General features: G+C 45.0%; 1 protein-coding gene across 1 annotated transcript in view; it reads left to right on the top strand.

Annotated features, from left to right (window-relative positions):
- The first annotated feature begins 3,718 nt into the window (after positions 1-3,718).
- Positions 3,719-19,557, top strand: part of LOC113998714 (MAM domain-containing glycosylphosphatidylinositol anchor protein 2) — a 30,819-nt gene continuing 14,980 nt past the window's right edge. The window contains exons 1-4 of the mRNA XM_027741707.2: positions 3,719-3,916; positions 10,202-10,222; positions 16,548-16,703; positions 18,618-18,776. Coding sequence (XP_027597508.2) covers positions 18,626-18,776 — 151 coding nt within the window. The 5' untranslated portion in view covers positions 3,719-3,916; positions 10,202-10,222; positions 16,548-16,703; positions 18,618-18,625. The remainder of the gene's footprint in view (positions 3,917-10,201; positions 10,223-16,547; positions 16,704-18,617; positions 18,777-19,557) is intronic.

The raw sequence follows: 19,557 nt of genomic DNA, 5'->3' as shown, positions 1-19,557 counted from the left end.
TTTTTCAGCTCAATTCCTACATTTAATTTCAATTATTTTAGTAATTTTCAGCTCAATTCCTATATTTATTTTAATTCCTCTTCATATTTTTCAGCTCAATTCCTACACTTAATTTCTCTTCTGATTTTTCAGCTCAATTCCTATATTTATTTTCAATTATTTTAGTACTTTTCAGCTCAATTCCTATATTTGTTTTCGATTATTTCAATATTTTTCAGCTCAATTTCTATATTTATTTTCATTTCTTTTCATACTTTTCAGCTGAATTCCTACATTTATTTTTAATTATTTTAATATTTTTCAGCTCAATTCCTACATTTATTTTCATTTATTTTAATATTCTTCAGCTCAATTCCTATATTTATTTTCAATTATTTTAATATTCTTCAGCTCAATTCCTATATTTATTTTCATTTCTTTTCATATTTTTCAGCTCAATTCCTACATTTATTTTCATTTATTTTAATATTCTTCAGCTCAATTCCTATATTTATTTTCAATTATTTTAGTATTTCTCAGCTCAATTCCTAAATTCCTCTTCATATTTTTCAGCTCAGTTCCTACATTTATTTTCGATTATTTTAATATTTTTCAGTTTAATTCCTACATTTATTTTCAATTATTTTAGTATTTCTCAGCTCAATTCCTACATTTATTTTTGATTATTTTAGTATTTTTCAGCTCAGTTCCTACATTTATTTTCATTTCTTTTCATATTTTTCAGCTCAATCCCTATATTTATTTTCAATTATTTTAATATTTTTTCATCTCTATCCCCACATTTATTTTCAATTATTTTAGTATTTTTCAGCTCAATTCCTACATTTATTTTCAATTATTTTTACATTTTTCAGCCAAGGGTGCAGTTGGTGTTTCACACCAGATTTGGGAATGTGCTGGAAAGGCTCCCTCAGGAATCTCCTGGAGTGATTCCTCCATGGATAACTTTATTTTCCAGGTGGAAAGAGAAGCTTGAAAGTGGAATGTGGCGAAAACTGGGTGGATATTTCCTTTATTTATTTATTTATTTATTCCACAGCGAGCTGAAAAATCAGGCAAAGGTTTGTTTTCTGTCCAAATAAGTGACAATTTTGTGATGTTCCTTTTTTTTTTGTGCTGAATTCCATTGGCAAAAAAAAAATAGGGATTAGAACAGAGCTGGTGTTGATTGCAAGGGAAAAAAAGAATGTGGGGAAAATCCCAATATCCAGGAGCGGCTTAGGAGGCAAAATACTGAAATTCCTGAGATTCCAGAATGAATTCTCATTCCTTACAATGAGCTGCTGTACAAATATTCCCAATTCCACCTTGTCTTTGGATAAACAACTGCAGGAACAGAGAGGCTTCAGCAAATAATTGCAATAATTAAGGATTAAAATTCACAATTCCCCAAACCAGCCATAAATTTGCATCGAATTCTGTCACTCTTTGAATTATTCCCCTTTTCTCCACCTCCCCAAACAGGAGCAATAGAGAAGCTCCAATTTTTTATCCGTTCTGAAAGCAAAATAATTTGATTTTTCCTTTCTGTTTCTGCCTCCTGAGCCACTCCTGGATATTGGGATTTCTCCGTAGGAAGCAACACCTTTTTATTTCCCTTGAAACCAACACCAGCTCTGTTCTAATCCCTGGGGGGTTTTTTTGCCATGGAAACCAGAAAAAAAAAACAACATAAAACATCACAAAATTTAATGAATAATTGTCCCCCGATATATGGGGACCTTGTGGAATTATGGAATTTTTAAGGTTGGAAAAGCCTTCCGAGACCACCAAGTGCAACTTCCAAGGCCACCAATGCCCCATGTCCCCAAATGCCACATCCACAGGGCTTTGAAATCCCTCCAGGGCTGGGAATTCCATCCCGGAAAACCCGTTCCAACGCTTGACAACCCTTTCCATAAAGAAATTTTCCCTCCTCAACCCCTCTGTACTCGTGTAAAATACTTCAAAGATCCAAATATTGCCACTTTTAATCCCACAAAAGGTGGGATTATTAATTATTAATCCCCACTAAGGCCAGTTTGCAGGGAAAGTTTGCTCGTTCCTTCTCGGTGAAATACGATGGATTTAGTTCTATTTCAGGGGGTATAAAATAAATGAAATAAATGAAATAAAACTTTTTCCATCCTTAATGAACTCTGGGTGGGTGAACACGCCCTGGGGAAGGAGTTGAGAGGCCTGACAGGTGGAGTGAGCCTTGTGGAAAATGTCATTTGAGCATCACTGCACCTGTACAGGTGCCTTGGGATGGCTGGTAAATATTTAATGATTTTTCCCTTTGTTTCCTGCACTTTAAGGCAGAGGAATATTGCAAAAATATTGCAAAACTATGGCAAAACCCAGTCACTCTGCTGCCAAAAAAGGGGGATGATTTCTGCTTATCTCTAAAGCTGATGGTAGAGACAGTGTGGCACTAATTAGATTGTTTTTCTCTTTTCATTTCTTGGTAAAGAGGCTCTGAAATAAGAGAAACTGCATTTGGATGTCGGGAAGTGAAGTTTATAAAGCCCCCCAAAAAATCTACGCTTTGCAATTTGTGACTTTGCTTTTTACTTTTTTTTTTTTTTGCTTTGACTTTCTTTGTCCCCTAAAATCCATCCACCTTTGAGACTACAAGGACTGCTGGATATTGGGATTTCTGCATAGGAAGCAACACCTTTTTATTTCTCTTGAAATCAGCACCAGCTCTGTTCTTATTCCTGGGGGTTTTTTTATGCATTAAGGTCATTAATGACTTATTTAATTCTCACTCATCACCAAAAGTGGTTGGAAATCAAACTGTCTCTCTGATTACTTTGAAAAACTCCTTGGCTCTAATGAGGAGGCACCTCCCAATCCACGAAATCGTGGCTTTCCCAGCCCAGAAAACGTATTTTCCTTTGATGTTGGCCAGTGTTGTTTTAAAGTCATGGAGGGAACAGGGCTACAAGTCCTGAGAGTCCATTTACCTGCTCAGGTTTGAAGGAATAACATTTGGGAGTGAGAAAATTCACCCTGGGGAAGCTGATGGGATGACCTGGAATGAGCAGCGATTTTGAGAGGAAACATAGAGGTTATTTAACACTTTTACAAGCAGGTTTTAAATGTAAGGGGCAGATTTTTGAAGAAATGGAGGGTTTAGTGAGTATTTAAAAATGCCCCAGCTTGTTCTGGAGTGTTTGAGTTGCCATCACAAACCAGGTGATGATCCCTTGTTGTCTCCCTTGTGTACTGAGTGTCTAAAATGCTCCTGAATTGGGTTAACTCTGTTTTTTTCCTGCTCCAAACCCCATCCCAGGGCCACTGGGCTGTGCCAGGATTGCTGCAGGATCCTCTCTGGGAGGAGAGGACAGGAGGATAAACTGGAGTCCCAATTTATAGTCTCATTTGTTCACTGTAGAAATGCTCAGGTGGGTTATTTCAGGAAATTAGGGAAACAAGTCCTGAGAGTCAATTTAACTGGTTGAGTTTGAAGGAATAACATTTGGGAGTGAGAAAACTCACCCTCAGGAATCTGATGGGATGACCTGGACTGAGCAACAGTTCTGAGGACAGGAGGAGTGGCCTCTGGAATAAAATAGATTCCCAGTTTATGGTCTCGTTTGTTTGTTACCAAAATGCTCAGGTGGGTTATTCAAAGGAGGTTCTTGGTCTTGTTGTATCTCCAGTCCTTCTGGGTGGTTTCTACTCATTTCTGAGGTGAAGCCAGAACCTGTCCCAAATCTCTCTGACGCTGGAATTCTCCTTTTGTTTTTTTAGGCTGGCCAGCAGCGTTGGTGGGAGCAGGAAATCACCGTGAATGGGAACATCCAGAAGGGAGAACTGATCACCTACAACCTCACCGAGCTCATCAAGCCCGAGGCCTACGAAGTCAGGCTGACCCCCATCACCAGATTTGGGGAGGGGGACTCCACGATTCGGGTCATCAAATACAGTGGTAAGAACTTGGAGTGCCAGGAAATGTTTTATTGGCGTGTTCTGGGTCTGCTGGGCGGGGTCTGAACATTCCCAATCCTGAAATAATCCATCAAAACAATCATCCGGGAAGGAGGAGCCGGGCAGAAATTAAAGCCTTCACCACTGGGAAGGTTCATAACAACAAAAAGCAAACAAAAAAAGCAAACAACAAAAAACAACAAAAAAAAAAAATCTGAACAGACCAAATTCAAAATCATCTCCAATTTCTTTGTGAAATAAAGGAAAAAATAGAAAAAAGGAAATAAAGGAAAAAATCTCCGTTCGTTTCTAATAGCTCATTTCCAGTCGGTTCTTGCTTGGAGCTCTTTGAAGGACAACAAGTTTTGAAGAAAAAATCCACAAACAAATAGTCTGAAGGTGTCAAAACAGTGCTGTGATATCAAAATGCCTCTTTTTCCCCCCTCAGAATGAGCACTGTGGAGAAGGTTTTATTTTCACGTGCATTATTTTCACATGAATTATTTTCTTGTGAATCATTTTCTTTTAAGAAGGTGGCTGTTTCTAGTCCCATGCAGGTTTATGCAATGTATAAATTTCTATAATATATGACACAAAGGGCATTTGCACATTTTCCTCTGAAAGGTTACAAATCACAAAGATTTGTCCACTTGATCCTAACAAGAAAAGGGGAGTTTCTGGACATCCTTCCATGCATTCTCCCAGTATTCCCAGGAATTAATTCCTCTGGTAAACCCCTCAAAACACCTTTGTCGGGGTATTTATTTAATGAATAACTGACTCTTTTCTTTGGTTTGTTTTTCTGCTGTAAAAAGTGCACTGAAGGGCAGGAGGTACCTTGGAGAGGAGGTTGGAACTGGATGGGCTTTAAGGTCCCTTCCAACCCAAACCATTCTAGGATTCTTTCATGAGGAATGTTGCCAATCCCACAGGGAAAAAGCCATGTGGACACAGGCCAAGTGTAGCTCCAGGTGCTCCAGGAGCTGGATCCAGCACTAATTAGTGCTCACAGAGAGCCCAAAGCAGGACATCCCACTCAGCAAAAGAAAAACCAACCTACACATCAAGACTTGCTTTCCAAAATCATTATTGGACAAAGGTGTGAACGAATCTTAAAAAAAACTAAATATCTGGTGCATCCCTTGTGCAATTCTTCATGGGCAGTGATGAGCTCAGCCCTCCTCAATCTCATCAGCAATTAGTTTTATCACTGGTTTAATGTCAAGGGGGAAAAAAATCCCATTAAGGACCTCAAATCTCAGTTGTAAAGGCTGGAGGGGCCATTTCACCAAGTGCCACATCTGCTGCTGCTGGGGGTGGGTGAATCTTGGGTTCCACCTGCCAAAGGAAAGGGTTGGAAAAGTCTACATTTCCCAAAGCTCCTGAAGGCAAAATCCCAGCTAAACAAAAGGACTTGGAATAATAAACTCGTGGAATGGTTTGGGCTGGAAGAGACTTAAGGTTCATCTCATTCCACCCCCTGCCGTGGGCAGCGACACCTTCCACTAGCCCAGGTTGCTCCAAGCCCTGTCCAACCTGGCCTTGGACACTTCCAGGGATGGGAATAAACAGGATAAACAAGGATGACTTGTTTCTAGATCCATGACCACACAAATGAGAGAAAATGGAGATTCTGCTGCAATGCCTGTGGGACTTTGGCTCCTTGTTGGACTCTTTTGCCCTAATAAGTCCCTGTCTCCTGGCACTGGTAGGGGTGTGGTCTCTTTGCACACACACAAGGGGAAGACTCAGAGTCTTCCCAAAAGTCAGGAACTGAATCTTCATGCAGATATTTGGGGTTTCTCTGCAGCAAACCCAAATTCTCAGTGCTGGCTGTGATGGAGATGATTATATCCTCCCAACCAGCCACTGCCCTCTCCCATGGATCCCAAAAATTCCCCCCGTGACTTATGCACTGACCAGTGCTCCCATAAGGAGCAAAAACCCACCCTTTTGGTCCCTCAGTCCCTCCTGCTCTTTTTTGGCGGTGTCTGGATTTTGGCAACTCTCCGGAGGTCGATTGAGGTCCCGACTGAGCTGAGCTGGAGCTTTCACTGCAACATGATGTGATTCCCGTTTCCAGCCCCTGCCTGGCAGGAAGAACATTCCCATGGCAGCATGAAAGGAGTGTTTTGTCCCCTGCAAATGTTTCTCCTGCTCTCTGCCATCGGTGCAGATGTGAACAACACCCCGGTTCAAACGTGCCGAGGAGGTGCCAACACCAAACCCAGACACCCAGGAGGGGGGAAGAGGCTGCTTTTGGAGCAGCACTCAGGTCCTGACAAACTCCCAGCTTCACAAATCCTGAGCCAGACATTTATCAAAGAGCTAAACCTGCAGTGACTGCCCTTTGAAGAGGGATCCCAGAGCCACTGGGGCTTTGTGTGCTTAAAATCCCCGTTTTTCTCTCCCCGAGTGGTGCCAGCAAACTATTACCGGGCTGGTTTATGGGTGTTAGAGCTCCAACTGGAAAATAATGATCTCACACACCTTGTCACGGTGCAAATCCAGTGCTTATCAACTGCAAAGCTGGAATGTTAAAGGAGCAGTTAATGGTCTGGTGGGATGCCCAGCACCCGACCTGCAGCAGCCTGAGGAGTCATTCTGTACAACACCCAGGGAATAAAAGGCATCAGGAGAACGTTCCTGAAAAGAATTAAAACATTTTTTTACATTTTTCTCCCATTATCCACTTTTTTTTAAGTTGTGAGACCTCAGGCAAGGAGGGAAACGTTTGCATTTTCCTGTGTTCAGTGGGATTTGGGGCGAGTTTGTCCCCGTGTGTTCAGTTTGGAGCAGCCCTGCAGAACTGGCCTCCAGCGGTGTCAGCTCTTCTTCCTCACCCCACCCCGTCAGGAATACCCTTTTTGGAGAACCAGGACCCAGGGAATTGTCACAGAATCCTAGAATCCACTGGGTTGGAAAGGTTTTAATGACCATCCTGTTCCAAACCTCTGCCCACCTTCCACTAACCCAGGTTGTTCCAAGCTCCAGGGATGTCCTTTCTCCAAGGATGGAGACTTCCCAACCTCTCTGTGCAGCCTTTTTGGTGCTCCATCACCCTCAGAGGGAGAAAGTTCATTTTTTAGGTTTGAAATGCTGATAGATTCATATTTTTTGAGGATTCCCACCGCAAACAATTTTTGCCTTGTTTTTTTTCGGAACTCTCGGCAGCCTAATAGGATTTCACCCCATCCTAAAGAAATGCAGCCAGTGTGACAAGCAGATCAGACACTCTGTGGTGAAAGCTGCTAAAAATGGGGCTTTTTGCATTGAAGGAATGCATTAACTTTCCCAGCCCAGTCTGATTTTTCGAGCAAATTGAGGATAAATGGACCGTGCACTGCCCGGGTTTCACTTGGACAGCTTAAGCTGGGTTTTTTTAGGAGGACAACCTCGAGTTGGTACCAGGCAGGAGTGATTTCTGTAGGATGATTGTGAAGCGTGGAAGGATCAACAGCACATTTCTGGAGCGTTCATTGTGTTTGCTGCTTATTCAAGAGGAAAAAGCTTCTCTAGGTTTTTTTCCACCCTCTGGACATGCCCATGTCCCTCCAGTGGCTTTAAAACTGCTCCAGTAACACTTTAAGATGAGATGTCTTAACTTTTAGACCGTTTAAGTAAAGCCACATTAATCCTATTCGTGAGTTCAGGTTTATTGGGTCGCACACCTTTGGATGCAAAATTGTCCTTAAAATTTGAAAATTACCCTGGAAATGGCTAATATATAAAATAATACAGAAAAATAACAGCTCCCAATGTTGAATATCCAAAATAAGGAGACTATTAGAGCAGGAAGACCTCAGTAATTAGTTTTTTATGCATCTCCTGCCATCCCAAGCGGGAACTGTAAATACAAAATAAAACCTCTGCAGCTTCTGGTGCCACGAATCACAAACTTACCCGTGGCACAAGGATTTCCCAGGCAAATCCCTTGCCTGCCATGAATTATTCTCTGCTCTGCACATGGAAGGACAGGAGAAAAGAGCAATTCTCACAGTGGGAGTGACATTGATAATCCCAGCCAAACATCACTTGGCAGATTCTTCAGGAGCTCCGTGTGTGACTGTGCTGGTGAGCACAGTCTGGCAAGGAAATACAGACAGGGCAGCTGGAGGAGCTCTGATGAGTGTTTTGGAGGGTAATTCAAAGCAGAGATGGCTCAGAGGAACAGCAGGTACATCTTGGAGCAGCGGCTTCAACATTATCTCCATCGCTTTATGTAAATGTGTGTCAGCCTGTTTGATGGGAACTGGCTGTGAGATCCCATTAAAACTTCGGTGGGTGAGGTGAAAACACTAAAACTGATCATGGAATCATAGAATCATTCATAGAATCAGCTGAGTTGGAAGAGACCTCCAAGATCATCCAGTCCAAGCCTTGATCCAACCCCGCCGTGGTTCCCAGCCCATGGCACTGATGCCACATCCAGTCTGTCCTTAAACACCTCCAGGGACGGAGAATCCCCCCCTTCCCTGGGCAGCCCATTCCAAGGGCTCAGCACCCTCTCTGCAAAGAAATTCTTCCTGATCTCCAACCTCCCCCTCCCCTGGCCCAGCTGCAGACCCAGCCCTCTTGTCTTGCTGAGAGTTGCCTGGGAAAAGAGACCAACCCCCCCCGGCTCCCCCCTCCTGGCAGGGAGTTGCAGAGAGTGAGGAGGTCTCCCCTGAGCCTCCTCTTCTCCAGGCTGAGCCCCCCCAGCTCCCTCAGCCTCTCCTCCCAGCACTTGTGCTCCAGTCCCTTCCCCAGCCTCGTTGCTCTCCTCTGGCCCTGCTCCAGCCCCTCCAGGGCCTTCCTGAGCTGAGGGCCCAGAACTGGACACAGCACTCCAGGGGTGGCCTCCCCAGCGCTGAGTCCAGGGCAGGAATCCCTTCCCTGGCCCTGTTGGCCACCCTGTTCCTGAGCCAGGCCAGGCTCCATTGGCCCTCTTGTCCCCCTGGGCACACTGGGGCTCCTGTTCAGCTCCCTGTCCATCCCCACTCCCAGCTCCCTTCCTGCCTGGCTGCTCTCCAGCCCCTCTGGCCCAGCCTGGAGCTGCTGGGGGTTGTTGTGGCCAAAGGGCAGGACCCGGCCCTTGGCCTGCTTGAACCTCATCCCCTTGGAATCAGCCCAACTCTCCAACCTATCCAAGCCTATCTCCAGCCATGATGTTTTTTGATGTGCACTTAAATATTTTTAAAGTTAACAAGTGATTAAAGAGGTCGTGTAAACTCCTTTATGTTAATAATAGTTAATTTTAAATTTTAAAAAAAGTCAATAATAGTAATGTTAATACTTGAATGGGATGTAGAGTTGGCCTCTTGTAACAGCAGCTGGTAGATCATGGGGTCATGGAATATCCTGAGTGGGAAGGGACCCCCAAGGCCCATCCATTCCAACCCTCAGCCCTGCCCAGGCCCAGCCCCAACAATCCCCCCCTGTGCCCCAGAGGATCATCCAAACCCTCCTGGAGCTCTGGCAGCCTTGGGGCCGTGCCCACTGCCCTGGGGAGCCTGGGCAGTGCCAACCACCCTCTGGGGGAAGAACCTTTCCCTGAGATCCACCCTGACCCTGCCCTGGCACAGCTCCAGCCCTTCCCTGGTTCCTGTCCCTGCTCACAGAGAGAACAGATGGATGATGATGATGATTTGCACCCACAGCTGGTGGTGACCAGTTGCTTTGTGGTCCAGCTCACTTGTTTTTACATGAGGTTTAATCACTACCCAGATTCTGTATGAAAAAAAAGTATATATTTGTGGTTATGACTGACTGCTGTAATTATTATTATTACTGTTGTTGTTGTTGTTGTTATTGTTATTATTTTATTCGTAGTACCATATTTCTAGCCCCAGAAAAATAAACTGGTGCCAAACAGTGCATAAATGACAATATTTATAACTTTACACTGACACTCATTGCCAGTGTGATCCAGTATTATCAAAAGTAAGTGAGAATAATTGCTATAGTGGGAGGAAATCAGCCTTGTCCATGTAAAGCCCCGATATTTGCAGATAATGTTGCTTTTCATGTAGACTCAGATCTTGATTAAAGATTTAGCTGCTGGTTGTAATTACCACAATCAAGCAGTTTGCAGGGGTTACAAAGCAGAGCAGCTGAACCCCTCCCTTGTTTCCACTCACCTCTTTATCCCAGAAGGCTTTGGGTTGGGAAGGATCTTAAAGCCCATCTTATCCCACCCCCTGCCAAGGGGGAAGGGACCAACAGGAAATTTGGGATAATCTGCATCTCGAGCAATCAGATTTTCTTTTTTCTTTGTGCTAATTTTATTTTTTGCTTTGTTTTCCAGCTCCAGTGAATCCTCACCTACGTGAGTATTTATTAATTTACCTTTTTATCTTTTGTGTGTGTGAAGAGCTGTCCTTGCATTTGTTGTCCCTCGCAGTAAAAAAGTAAATTATAAGTATTTCCCTTTCCATTGCATCCCACATCCTCTTTCCCAGCATATTCTGCCAAGAGTCTTCATTTTAATAAGACAAAATGTGCCAAAATTTTATTTATTTATGTTTTATTTATTAATTTCTTGTGAAAAGGGGGTAGGGGAGAGCCACCAAAAGAGGCCGGCGGGGAAGGGGGGGGGCGGGCGCCCAAAAAGAGCCGGGCGGAGAAGTGGGGTCAGGGCGCCCCAAAAAGAGGCCGGCGGTGGAAAGGTTGGGCGCAGGCCGCCAAAAGAGGCCGGCGGAGAAAGGGGGGGCGCGGGCCCAAAAGAGGCCGGCGTAGGAAAGGGGGGCGCAGGCGCCCAAAAAGAGCCGCGGCGGAAAGGGGGGACAGCGCCCAAAAAGAGGCTCGGCGGAGAAAGGGGGGCGCAAGTCCGCCCAAAAAGAGTCCTGCGGAGAGTGAAGGGGGCTGCAGGCGCCCACGAAAGAGGCCGGCGGAGGAAATGGGGGCTCAGTCTCCCAAAAATGTTCCTCCTTAGGAAATGGGATTCAATGTCCCAAAAATGTTCCTGCTTAGGAATTTGGGTTCAGTCTCCCATTATTCCTGTAGGGAAGCCCAGTGGGATCAGGATTGGGTTGTTTGAGCCTCTCTCTCCATCTCAGACTCAACAGCTGAGCCTTTCTGTAAATTTTAAACCTATTTGCAGAAGATCTTGTCCAGCACATTAATAATCAATCAGGGCTTAGCTGAAAGCTCCCAGGAGCTGGAGGAACCTCCCCCATGGACTTCAACAAGCAGTGGATGAGGCTCTTGTTAATTAACATATTGAAGATCTGCTCTGTGATGTTGAGAAGAAATGAGTTGCGATCCCAAGTGATTTTAAGATCTCAAACTGATTTTTAGGTTGTCTCTGTAGCTCTTGTAGGCTCGTGGTGGAGTGTGGGTGGCACCTGAATGGTTCTGGAAACAGGGAATGTGTGAGCTCAAGGGAGGGATGGGAAAGAGGGATGGGAAGGTTTGTCCACCCAAAGCATGGGGGACCCGGTGTCGCTTCTTCCAGATGACCAAAACCAGGGGAAAATTTGGCTTTGCTTGTTTTCCCCCAAAGATTTTTTTTTGAGTGGAATCCTTTACCAGGAAGGAAATCTTGGTCTGCACGTGGGTTCAAACCTGGGAGCTGCAGAACAGAGGTTCTGTCTCCCGTCTCTGTTCCCCCAGCACTGCCCAGGCCACCCCTGTCCCCAAGTGTCACATCCACAGGGCTGAATCCCACCAGGGCTGGGCACTCCAAACCTCCCTGGGCAGCCCCTGCCAAGGCCTCACCACCCTTTCCAGGCAGAAATTCCTCCTCCTGTCCCACCTGAGCCTCCCCTGGCACAGCTGGAGGCCGTTCCCTCTCCTCCTGTCCCTTGTTCCCTGGGACCAGAGCCCGACCCCCCCCGGCTCCCCCCTCCTGTCAGGGGGTTGCAGAGCCAGAAGGTCCCCCCTGAGCCTCCTTTGCTCCAGGCTGAGCCCCCCCAGCTCCCTTTTCTGTCCCTTTGCTTTCTCCAAAAACTCTGTCGTTCCTAAACCTGCTGGGCCGATTTCTCATTTGATTTACATTGTTGTGAACAAAGAGTAAGAGCTGCATCCAACCAGGACAAGATTCCTGCACTGGAAACTGGAGCCATGTTCTTCCTGCTTCAGTTCTGGAATATTCACGTTGCCTCAATCCTTCCTTTTTATGCAGCTCCTGCTGTACATAAACAAACAGCACCAAAAGACTTAAACTCTGAGATGCAGCCTCACATCTACCTTTCATTTTTAACATATAATATCGACCATTTAACATTTATAATCAAACCATATTTAATGTAAACCACAAGGATTTCATCTCCATCTGTACAATTAAGACGTCACACATGAATAATGGAAGAGATTTGATGTTAAGAGACTCACACCCAGCTTGAATTCTATGGAATAGACGCCAAAAATTCACAGTACAATGAGTGTTTCACCTTGAGAACGGGTTCAGAGTTTGCCCTAATTGGCAATGAAATTATTAATAACCTGAATCCACTTTGACCATAAGTGACCACTGTCACTGATGTTAATTAGCACCATCATTAGTGCCATGCTTGGGAAGGGGTGGCTCTTCCTCCTGCCCATTAATTAACAGCTCAACACCATCCAGATCCATTGAAATGTTTCTTGCATAAGAAAAGTCTTGGGTTAAACCTGAGGACCTCTTCCCCATTTTTATTCTCCTGTCATGTTTTAGTGCCAAGAACATTCAGCACTAACCTTTTCCAATGTATTCCACGTGAAACCAGTGTTTGCCTGTTAAATAAATGGCAAACTTTGACTTCCTTTTTTTTTTCCCCCAACCTGGCCTGAATATTTATTTTATTTTTTTTTTCTTTAACCTGAAGAAAAATCTTTTGTTCTACTGATGTGGAATTTCTTAGTGAAGCTCTGAGGGTGTGGTGTGACTCACCAAAGCTTTTAAGGTGCTAGAGGGGCAGTGGAGGAACTGCTGAATGGCTGAAAATGCTCTATGTTGATTCCCTTTGCTGCAGGACTGGAGCTGGGAGTCAAGATTTTTCTCTTTCACTTATTTTTTTTCCCTTTTCATTTCATCCCACTGGGTAGAAAGAGCAACTTCCTGCTGTAGGAAGGGGTTGTGTGAGTGGAGGGGGGAAAAAAAAAACAAAATAGCTGTAAACCAAGAGAATTTGGAGCTCAAGTTGTGTAAAAAGTGTTCCTGGAGATGAGAGGCCCAACTCTTGGTGGGGCTCTTCCACTGAGTGACTTTTTTTTTTTAAATATTGCCCCTTTGCCCTTAAATAATTTAAATCCTGAAAATTTTAAAATTTAATTGCAATCCTTTAAATCCTTAAAATTCAGGATTAAATCCTTTAAATTCCTGTTTCCAGGACCAAACCCAGGTCCTAATACTGGCTGCCCATCATGTAGTTATCACACAACCAGTGATAACCAAATCCCAGTTCTCCCTCCTCCCTGCCAGTTAAGGAATAGGGAATAATTTAGGGAATAAATTCCCCTGGAGGATCTAAGAATGTTGAAGGATTTACTGAGAAATCAAGTCAATCTCCTTGAGGTGCTGACAGCCAAGGAAATTTCTGGGATCTGCATTTGTGTGATAACTTGGTTTGGTGGGGTTGTGTTTTACACTGACTGGTCTGGAGAGGTGCAGGATCCCAGGATGGGTCAGGCTGGAAGGACCCACAGTGTCCATCTGATCCCACCTCCCTGCTCCAGCAGGGCCATCCCAGAGCACAGGGATTGTGTCCAGAGGGCTCTGGAATATCCCCAGGGAGGATTTTCCTAGAATTCTGGCAGCGTTATATTTGCATGTGGAGTTGGAGTATTACAGAGCTCTTTGGTTCAGTCCCTTTATTTCAGTTTTCTCCATGGTATTGGGGAATTTATTTGGAACTAGAATTTATTTGGGGAATTTATTTGGTGTGGTATCATCTGGTGTTAAGGGTATTTATCTGCTGATATCCTGATCCAGAGCTGAGCAGGATTTGCTCAGGAGGGAATCTCAAAGTATTCAGGGAGGAGAGGGAAAAGAGAATTTTCCACCTGCCTATGGCAAAACTGAATCCCAGGATGGGTCAGGCTGGAAGGGCCCACAGTGGATCACCTGGTGCCACCTCCCTGCTCCAGCAGGGCCATCCCAGAGCACAGGGATTGTGTCCAGAGGGCTCTGGAATATCCCCAGGGAGGAGACTCTCCCCTCTCTGGCCAATCTGCTCAGGGCTGGGTCACTGCCCAGCCGAGAAGTTCTTCCTCCTGTGCAGGTGGCACTTGCTGGGCATCAGTTCCTGCCCGTTCCTGCTGTGCCATTGCTGGGCCCCCCGAGCAGAGCCTGGGCCATCCTCTGCCCCCTCCTGGAGCGAGTCAATAATGCCAACAGGATCCCAGCAGAGGCAGAAAACTGGAATAGTTTGTTTGGACTCACAAGTTCGTTTTTAAAGGTTCAGGGTTTACATATTTAACAGGGGGTTACATATTCATAAGGAGGCTGGGGTGATTCTGAACAGGGGTTTTCACAGGGGTGACATCAAGGGAAAACCCAGGTTAACCCATTTGGGGTCCCAGGAATCACCTCATGGGAAAAACCCTACTTGGGGGATTTTCCAGGGGGGATTAGGTATTGGGCGAGGGATACAGAGGATACACATGCAAAAAGGGGAGAACACAATGGGTTTTATGCAGAGGTCTGATGAGATCAGGACGTGGTTTCTCCAGGCTTGGGCAGGACATTCCAAACCCGTGACATCCATGGCTCCTTGGCTGGACTCTGGATGGGGTTTTTTTTCCCCAGTTCCTGTCAGTCCAAGGCTTTGTTTAAACTTAGCAGTTTTCCTTTTTCTCGTATCCAAATTTTTGGAATCCAACACCCTCCCTGCAGGCCCTGCCAGCCCTTGGGGAGGTCCCCTCTGGGTGTCCCCTCTGGAGGCTGAACAGCTCCAACTCCCTCAGAGATGCTCCATCCCTTCATCATCTCCGTAGGAGAATCATCTTCCAGGATCTCCATGATTTCCTCATCCAGAGGAGCCCAGAGCTGGACAAAGCATTCCAGATGTGCCTCCCAGGGCTGAGCAGAGGGGCAGGATCCCCTCCCTGACCTGCTGATAACCCTCTTCCTAAAGCCCCTCAGGTTCCCATTGGCCTTGTGCTTTCTTTGGCCGGGCAGGAGCAGAATAAGACTTGGAAATCATTCCTTAAGCACCTTGTGGTTTGGAATGGATTTTTTCCAGCCTGCTTTTGAGCCTGCACTATCACCTGAGTGTAACTAAGCCTCAGCCCAAGGTTCTTGCTTAGCACTACAAGCCCAAGCTAAGCCCCAGGTCCCTCTGTCCTCACTGATTACCAGGGAAGCTCCAGTGCCTTAAGTGGATTTATAGTTTGGATTTATAGTTCCCCAAACCTGCAAACATTTATCCACCTTCTCAGTGAAACAGAGATGAATAATCCCCTGGTGCTGGGTCTTTGAGTTCCTCAGAGCAATGAATATAAATTGCCCCCCTTTCAACCGGGCCGGGGCTGACACCGTGTGCAGGCAGCTGCCTTCTCCCAGGAGAAGGGAGATTTCCTTGTTTTCCCAGATAAATCAATTGACTTTGCTGGAAGAGTAAACTCGGCAGGAATTGTCTGTGCACCTGAAATGAAGCTTTTGCAGGTTTTATTTTGCTCTGCAACGAGAGCTGAACCTCCAAGTTTGGATTTATTTTGGTTCCTAAATGTCCATCAGGAGGAATTTCTCATCCCATCGTAACCCACTGCCCTGGATCCTCTGTTCCCTGCAGGAGAGCATCCCAGGGATCCTTTTTGAGGTTCTTGGCAATTTTTAATTCCTTAGACTTACACTTTTACCCCCCTGACCTCGAATCCACCCCAGAATTCCTGATGGAAGTGCAGGAGGTGTCTTCAGGACAGGACACAGTCCCCTGTCCTGCCCATATGGGTGCAGATAGACCTAAACCTTTTTTCCAGGTATTCCTCTACTTGATTAATATAATCCAGTGATGAGATCCCAGTGCTCTTCCTGAGCAATCCATCCACGTCCTGATTTTTAGGGATGTTCTTCACATCAGCCCTAAAGCTCCTTTGCTTTCATTTTCGCCCTAACTTCCTTTCCCAACCCTCTTGAAATTAAGGATAATTTAGGAGATGCCACTTGGAGATAATGTTTAGATTTTGATCTCCTTATCCCTAAACAAAAATAATCCACTTCCCACTTTTCCCCCCGTGGTTCATGTTTTATGGACGTGATGCCTGCTCTTCCCAGCTTTTTAGGAATGCAATCCGGGTAAGAAGAAACGACACCTCTAAAACGTATAAATATGGACATTTGTGTCTAAAACTGAATAAATATATAAATTTGCATATAAAATCGTATAAATATGTAAATGTGTAAATGTTTACCCTAAATGTATAAACCTGAATATGAGAGAGGACGAGCTGTGCAATGAAATTTAAATATGATTTCAAGCAGCACCAGCACAGATTGAGGATATTTTGTTTGATTTCCGTTTTGTTGAGGTTGCTGCGAAAGAAAACGACATTAAACGCTAGAAACCGGCAGAAAATAAAAATATATATATTTATATTCAGAAATACTCCTATTTGCTGTTATTGAGCATCATCCCAACGTGTATAATTAACATTATAATTAACACTTTGAAAAACAAGGGTTGGAGGAACAGGTTTGGCCACTGAATTTCTACTCTTCGCTGTGTTGGCAGGAGAGTTCCACTGTGGCTTCGAGGATGGGAATATTTGCCTTTTCACCCAAGACGACACGGATAACTTTGACTGGACTAAACAAAGCACTGCCACGAGGGACACCAAGTACACCCCAAACACGGGGCCCAACGCAGACAGGACGGGCTCCAAGGAAGGTGGGTGAGATCCTGGTGCTCCTGCTGGGCTGGCACCGGGAGCAGGATGGCCAGTTCAGTCATTTCCTGGTCATGGAATCGAAGAATGGTTTGGGTTGGGAGGGACCTCAAAGCCCATCTCATTCCAGCCCTCTCTGGGCAGCTGTTGCCTGAGCAGCCTTGGGTTGTGTTGTTTTATAGATTGTTCTGTGTCTGGCTCAAAGTTGGTGATGAGTTTACCTGGATTTAAAAGTACTTTATTATAGAATCAAAGAATGGTTTGGGTTGGGAGGGCTCTTCCTCCTGCCCATTAACTAACAGCTCAACACCATCCAGATCCATTGAAATGTTTCTTGCATAAGAAAAGTCTTGGGTTAAACCTGAGGACCTCTTCCCCATTTTTATTCTCCTGTCATGTTTTAGTGCCAAGAACATTCAGCACTAACCTTTTCCAATGTATTCCACGTGAAACCAGTGTTTGCCTGTTAAATAAATGGCAAACTGTGACTTCCTTTTTTTTTTTCCCCCAACCTGGCCTGAATATTTATTTTATTTTTTTTTTTTCTTTAACCTCATTCAAAACCCATCTCATTCCAGCCCTCTCTGGCTCTCTGGTCAGATGCTGTCTGAGCATCATTGGGTTGTGTTATTTTATAGCTAGTTCTGTGTCTGGCTCAAAGTTGGTGATACTTTTAAATCCAGATAAACTTATTTTATTATAGAATCAAAGAATGGGTTGGAAGGGACCTTAAAGTCCATATTGTTCCAACCCCAGACACCTCCCACTAGCCCAGGTTGTTCCAACCTGGCCTTGGACACTTCCAGGGATCCAGGGGGAGCCACAGCTTCTCTGGGAATTCCATCCCAGCCCCTCACCACCTTCACAGCCAAGAACTCCTTCCCATTATCCCACCTAGCCCTGCCCTCCTTTAATTTACAGCCATTCCCCTCCTCCTGTCCCTCCTTGTCCCATGTCCTTCTCCAGATCTCCTGGAACCCCTTTTAGGTACTGGAAGGTGCTCTGAGGTCATACCAAGAGTAACAATACCAGAATGGTGCCATCAACCATCTTGCCTCCTTTCTGTTGTGCCATTTTCCAAGTGAATCCTTTCCCGTTATATCCTGCTGGGGAAACCTCCTGGCTCATCTGCAAATATTCTTCTGCTTTATGTCATTTAAATCCCGACTTGGACTCCCTCAGCCTGTCACAACCAGGTGATTTTTGGCCCCGTTTTTGCTCTGGGTGTTGTTATAATGTGCAGTTTTCCATCTGCTCCCCCATTAACGTGGTTTTCCGCTGCAGTGTGTGTTTACATTGAAAAGGCAGACACCTCGTGCTGAATTTTTCAAATCCTGCAGTAACTCAGATTATTTTAGGCCCCTGTTTGCACAACCAAACAGGACAAAAAAAACCCTTCCTGCATCATATTCACTCAGTTGGGTTAAATAAATAAAATCTCTGTGGTTTGTGCGATCCGGGAACGCAATAAATGAATATTTTCTTCTTTGTGACTGACGTGGCCAGCAAGAAATATTCCTTGAAAGGTTTCCATTGAGATATTTTCCCTTTATTTTACAAATCACCCCCACTCCCTGTTTACAGGGACAAATTACCACCTGGACCCTGAAGGCTGAACCCCCTCATAAAGACCTTTTTCTTCGCTCGTGCATTAACACATTACATGGACTTGGAGCTGTTTTCCAGGACTGGACCTGCCGGTTTGGCTTTCAGTTTCCATGGAAAACAGGATTTTGAAGCAGTTGCAGAAAACACATGAGCTTAATATGAAGAAACACGGCCCAGAATCCACGGGATGGCAGAAAAACGGGAAAAATCGATCGAGCCGCTGGATTAATTAATCGAGTCCCGTCGTGTCCTGCGTTTGAAGGCTGTGGAAGATCCCGACCTAACGATTCCCATTTGGATTTTCCCAGGTTTCTACATGTACATCGAGACGTCCCGGCCCAGGCTGGAGGGGGAGAAGGCCAGACTGGTCAGTCCCGTGTTCAGCGTCGCTCCCAAAAATCCCTACGGAGCCACCAACACGGCCTATTGCTTCAGCTTCTACTATCACATGTATGGACAGCACATAGGTGAGAGAAAGCCAGGGGGACCTCTGGGGGAGAGGCTTTTGGGGGAAAAACGGCAGGAAAAGTGGCCTCTGGGGTGAAGGAAAAGCAGGGGAGGACTCCCGGCACCTTCCTGGGCCGGTTACAACCTAAAAGAGGGGCCTGAGAGCATCCAAATTGGTGCAAAATTCCAATTCCGGGTGATTAGGAACTCACAGGAGCCCCTCTTATATCTGGGAATATTTTCCTACATGAATTGAGGTTTTGAACAGGGAATTTTCCATTTAGTTAAAAAATCCCAATTTCCACTGATCAGGAACTCACAGGAACCCCTCTGATATCTGGGAAGAGTTTTCTGCATAAATGAGGTTTTAAACAGGGAATATTCCAAATTATTGCAAAATTCCAATTTCCACTGATCAGGAACTCACAGGAGCCCCTCTGACAGCTGGGAAGAGTTTCCTGCATGAGTGAGGTTTTAAACAGGGAATTTTGCAATAATATGGAAAATTCCAATTTCCAAATTATTACAAAATTACAATTCCCACTGATCATGAACCCATAGGAGCCCCTCTTATATCTGGGAAGCATTTCCTGCCTGAGGTTTTAAACAGGGAATTTTCCAAATTATTGCAAAATCCCAGTTTCCACTGGTCAGGAACTCACAGGAGCCCCTCTTATATCTGGGAAGAGTTTCCTGCATAAATGAGATTTTGAGCAGGGAATATTCCAAATTATTGCAAAATTCCAATTTCTAAATTATTACAAATTTCCAATTTCCACAGATCAGGATCCCACAGGAGCC

Source organism: Pipra filicauda, unplaced genomic scaffold (assembly GCF_003945595.2).
Source record: "Pipra filicauda isolate LSUMZ 115617 unplaced genomic scaffold, ASM394559v2 scaffold571_size334496_pilon, whole genome shotgun sequence".
Classification (NCBI taxonomy): domain Eukaryota; kingdom Metazoa; phylum Chordata; class Aves; order Passeriformes; family Pipridae; genus Pipra; species Pipra filicauda.
The sequence above is the reverse complement of the archived record's forward strand: the minus strand, read 5'-3'. Positions and strand labels throughout refer to the sequence as shown.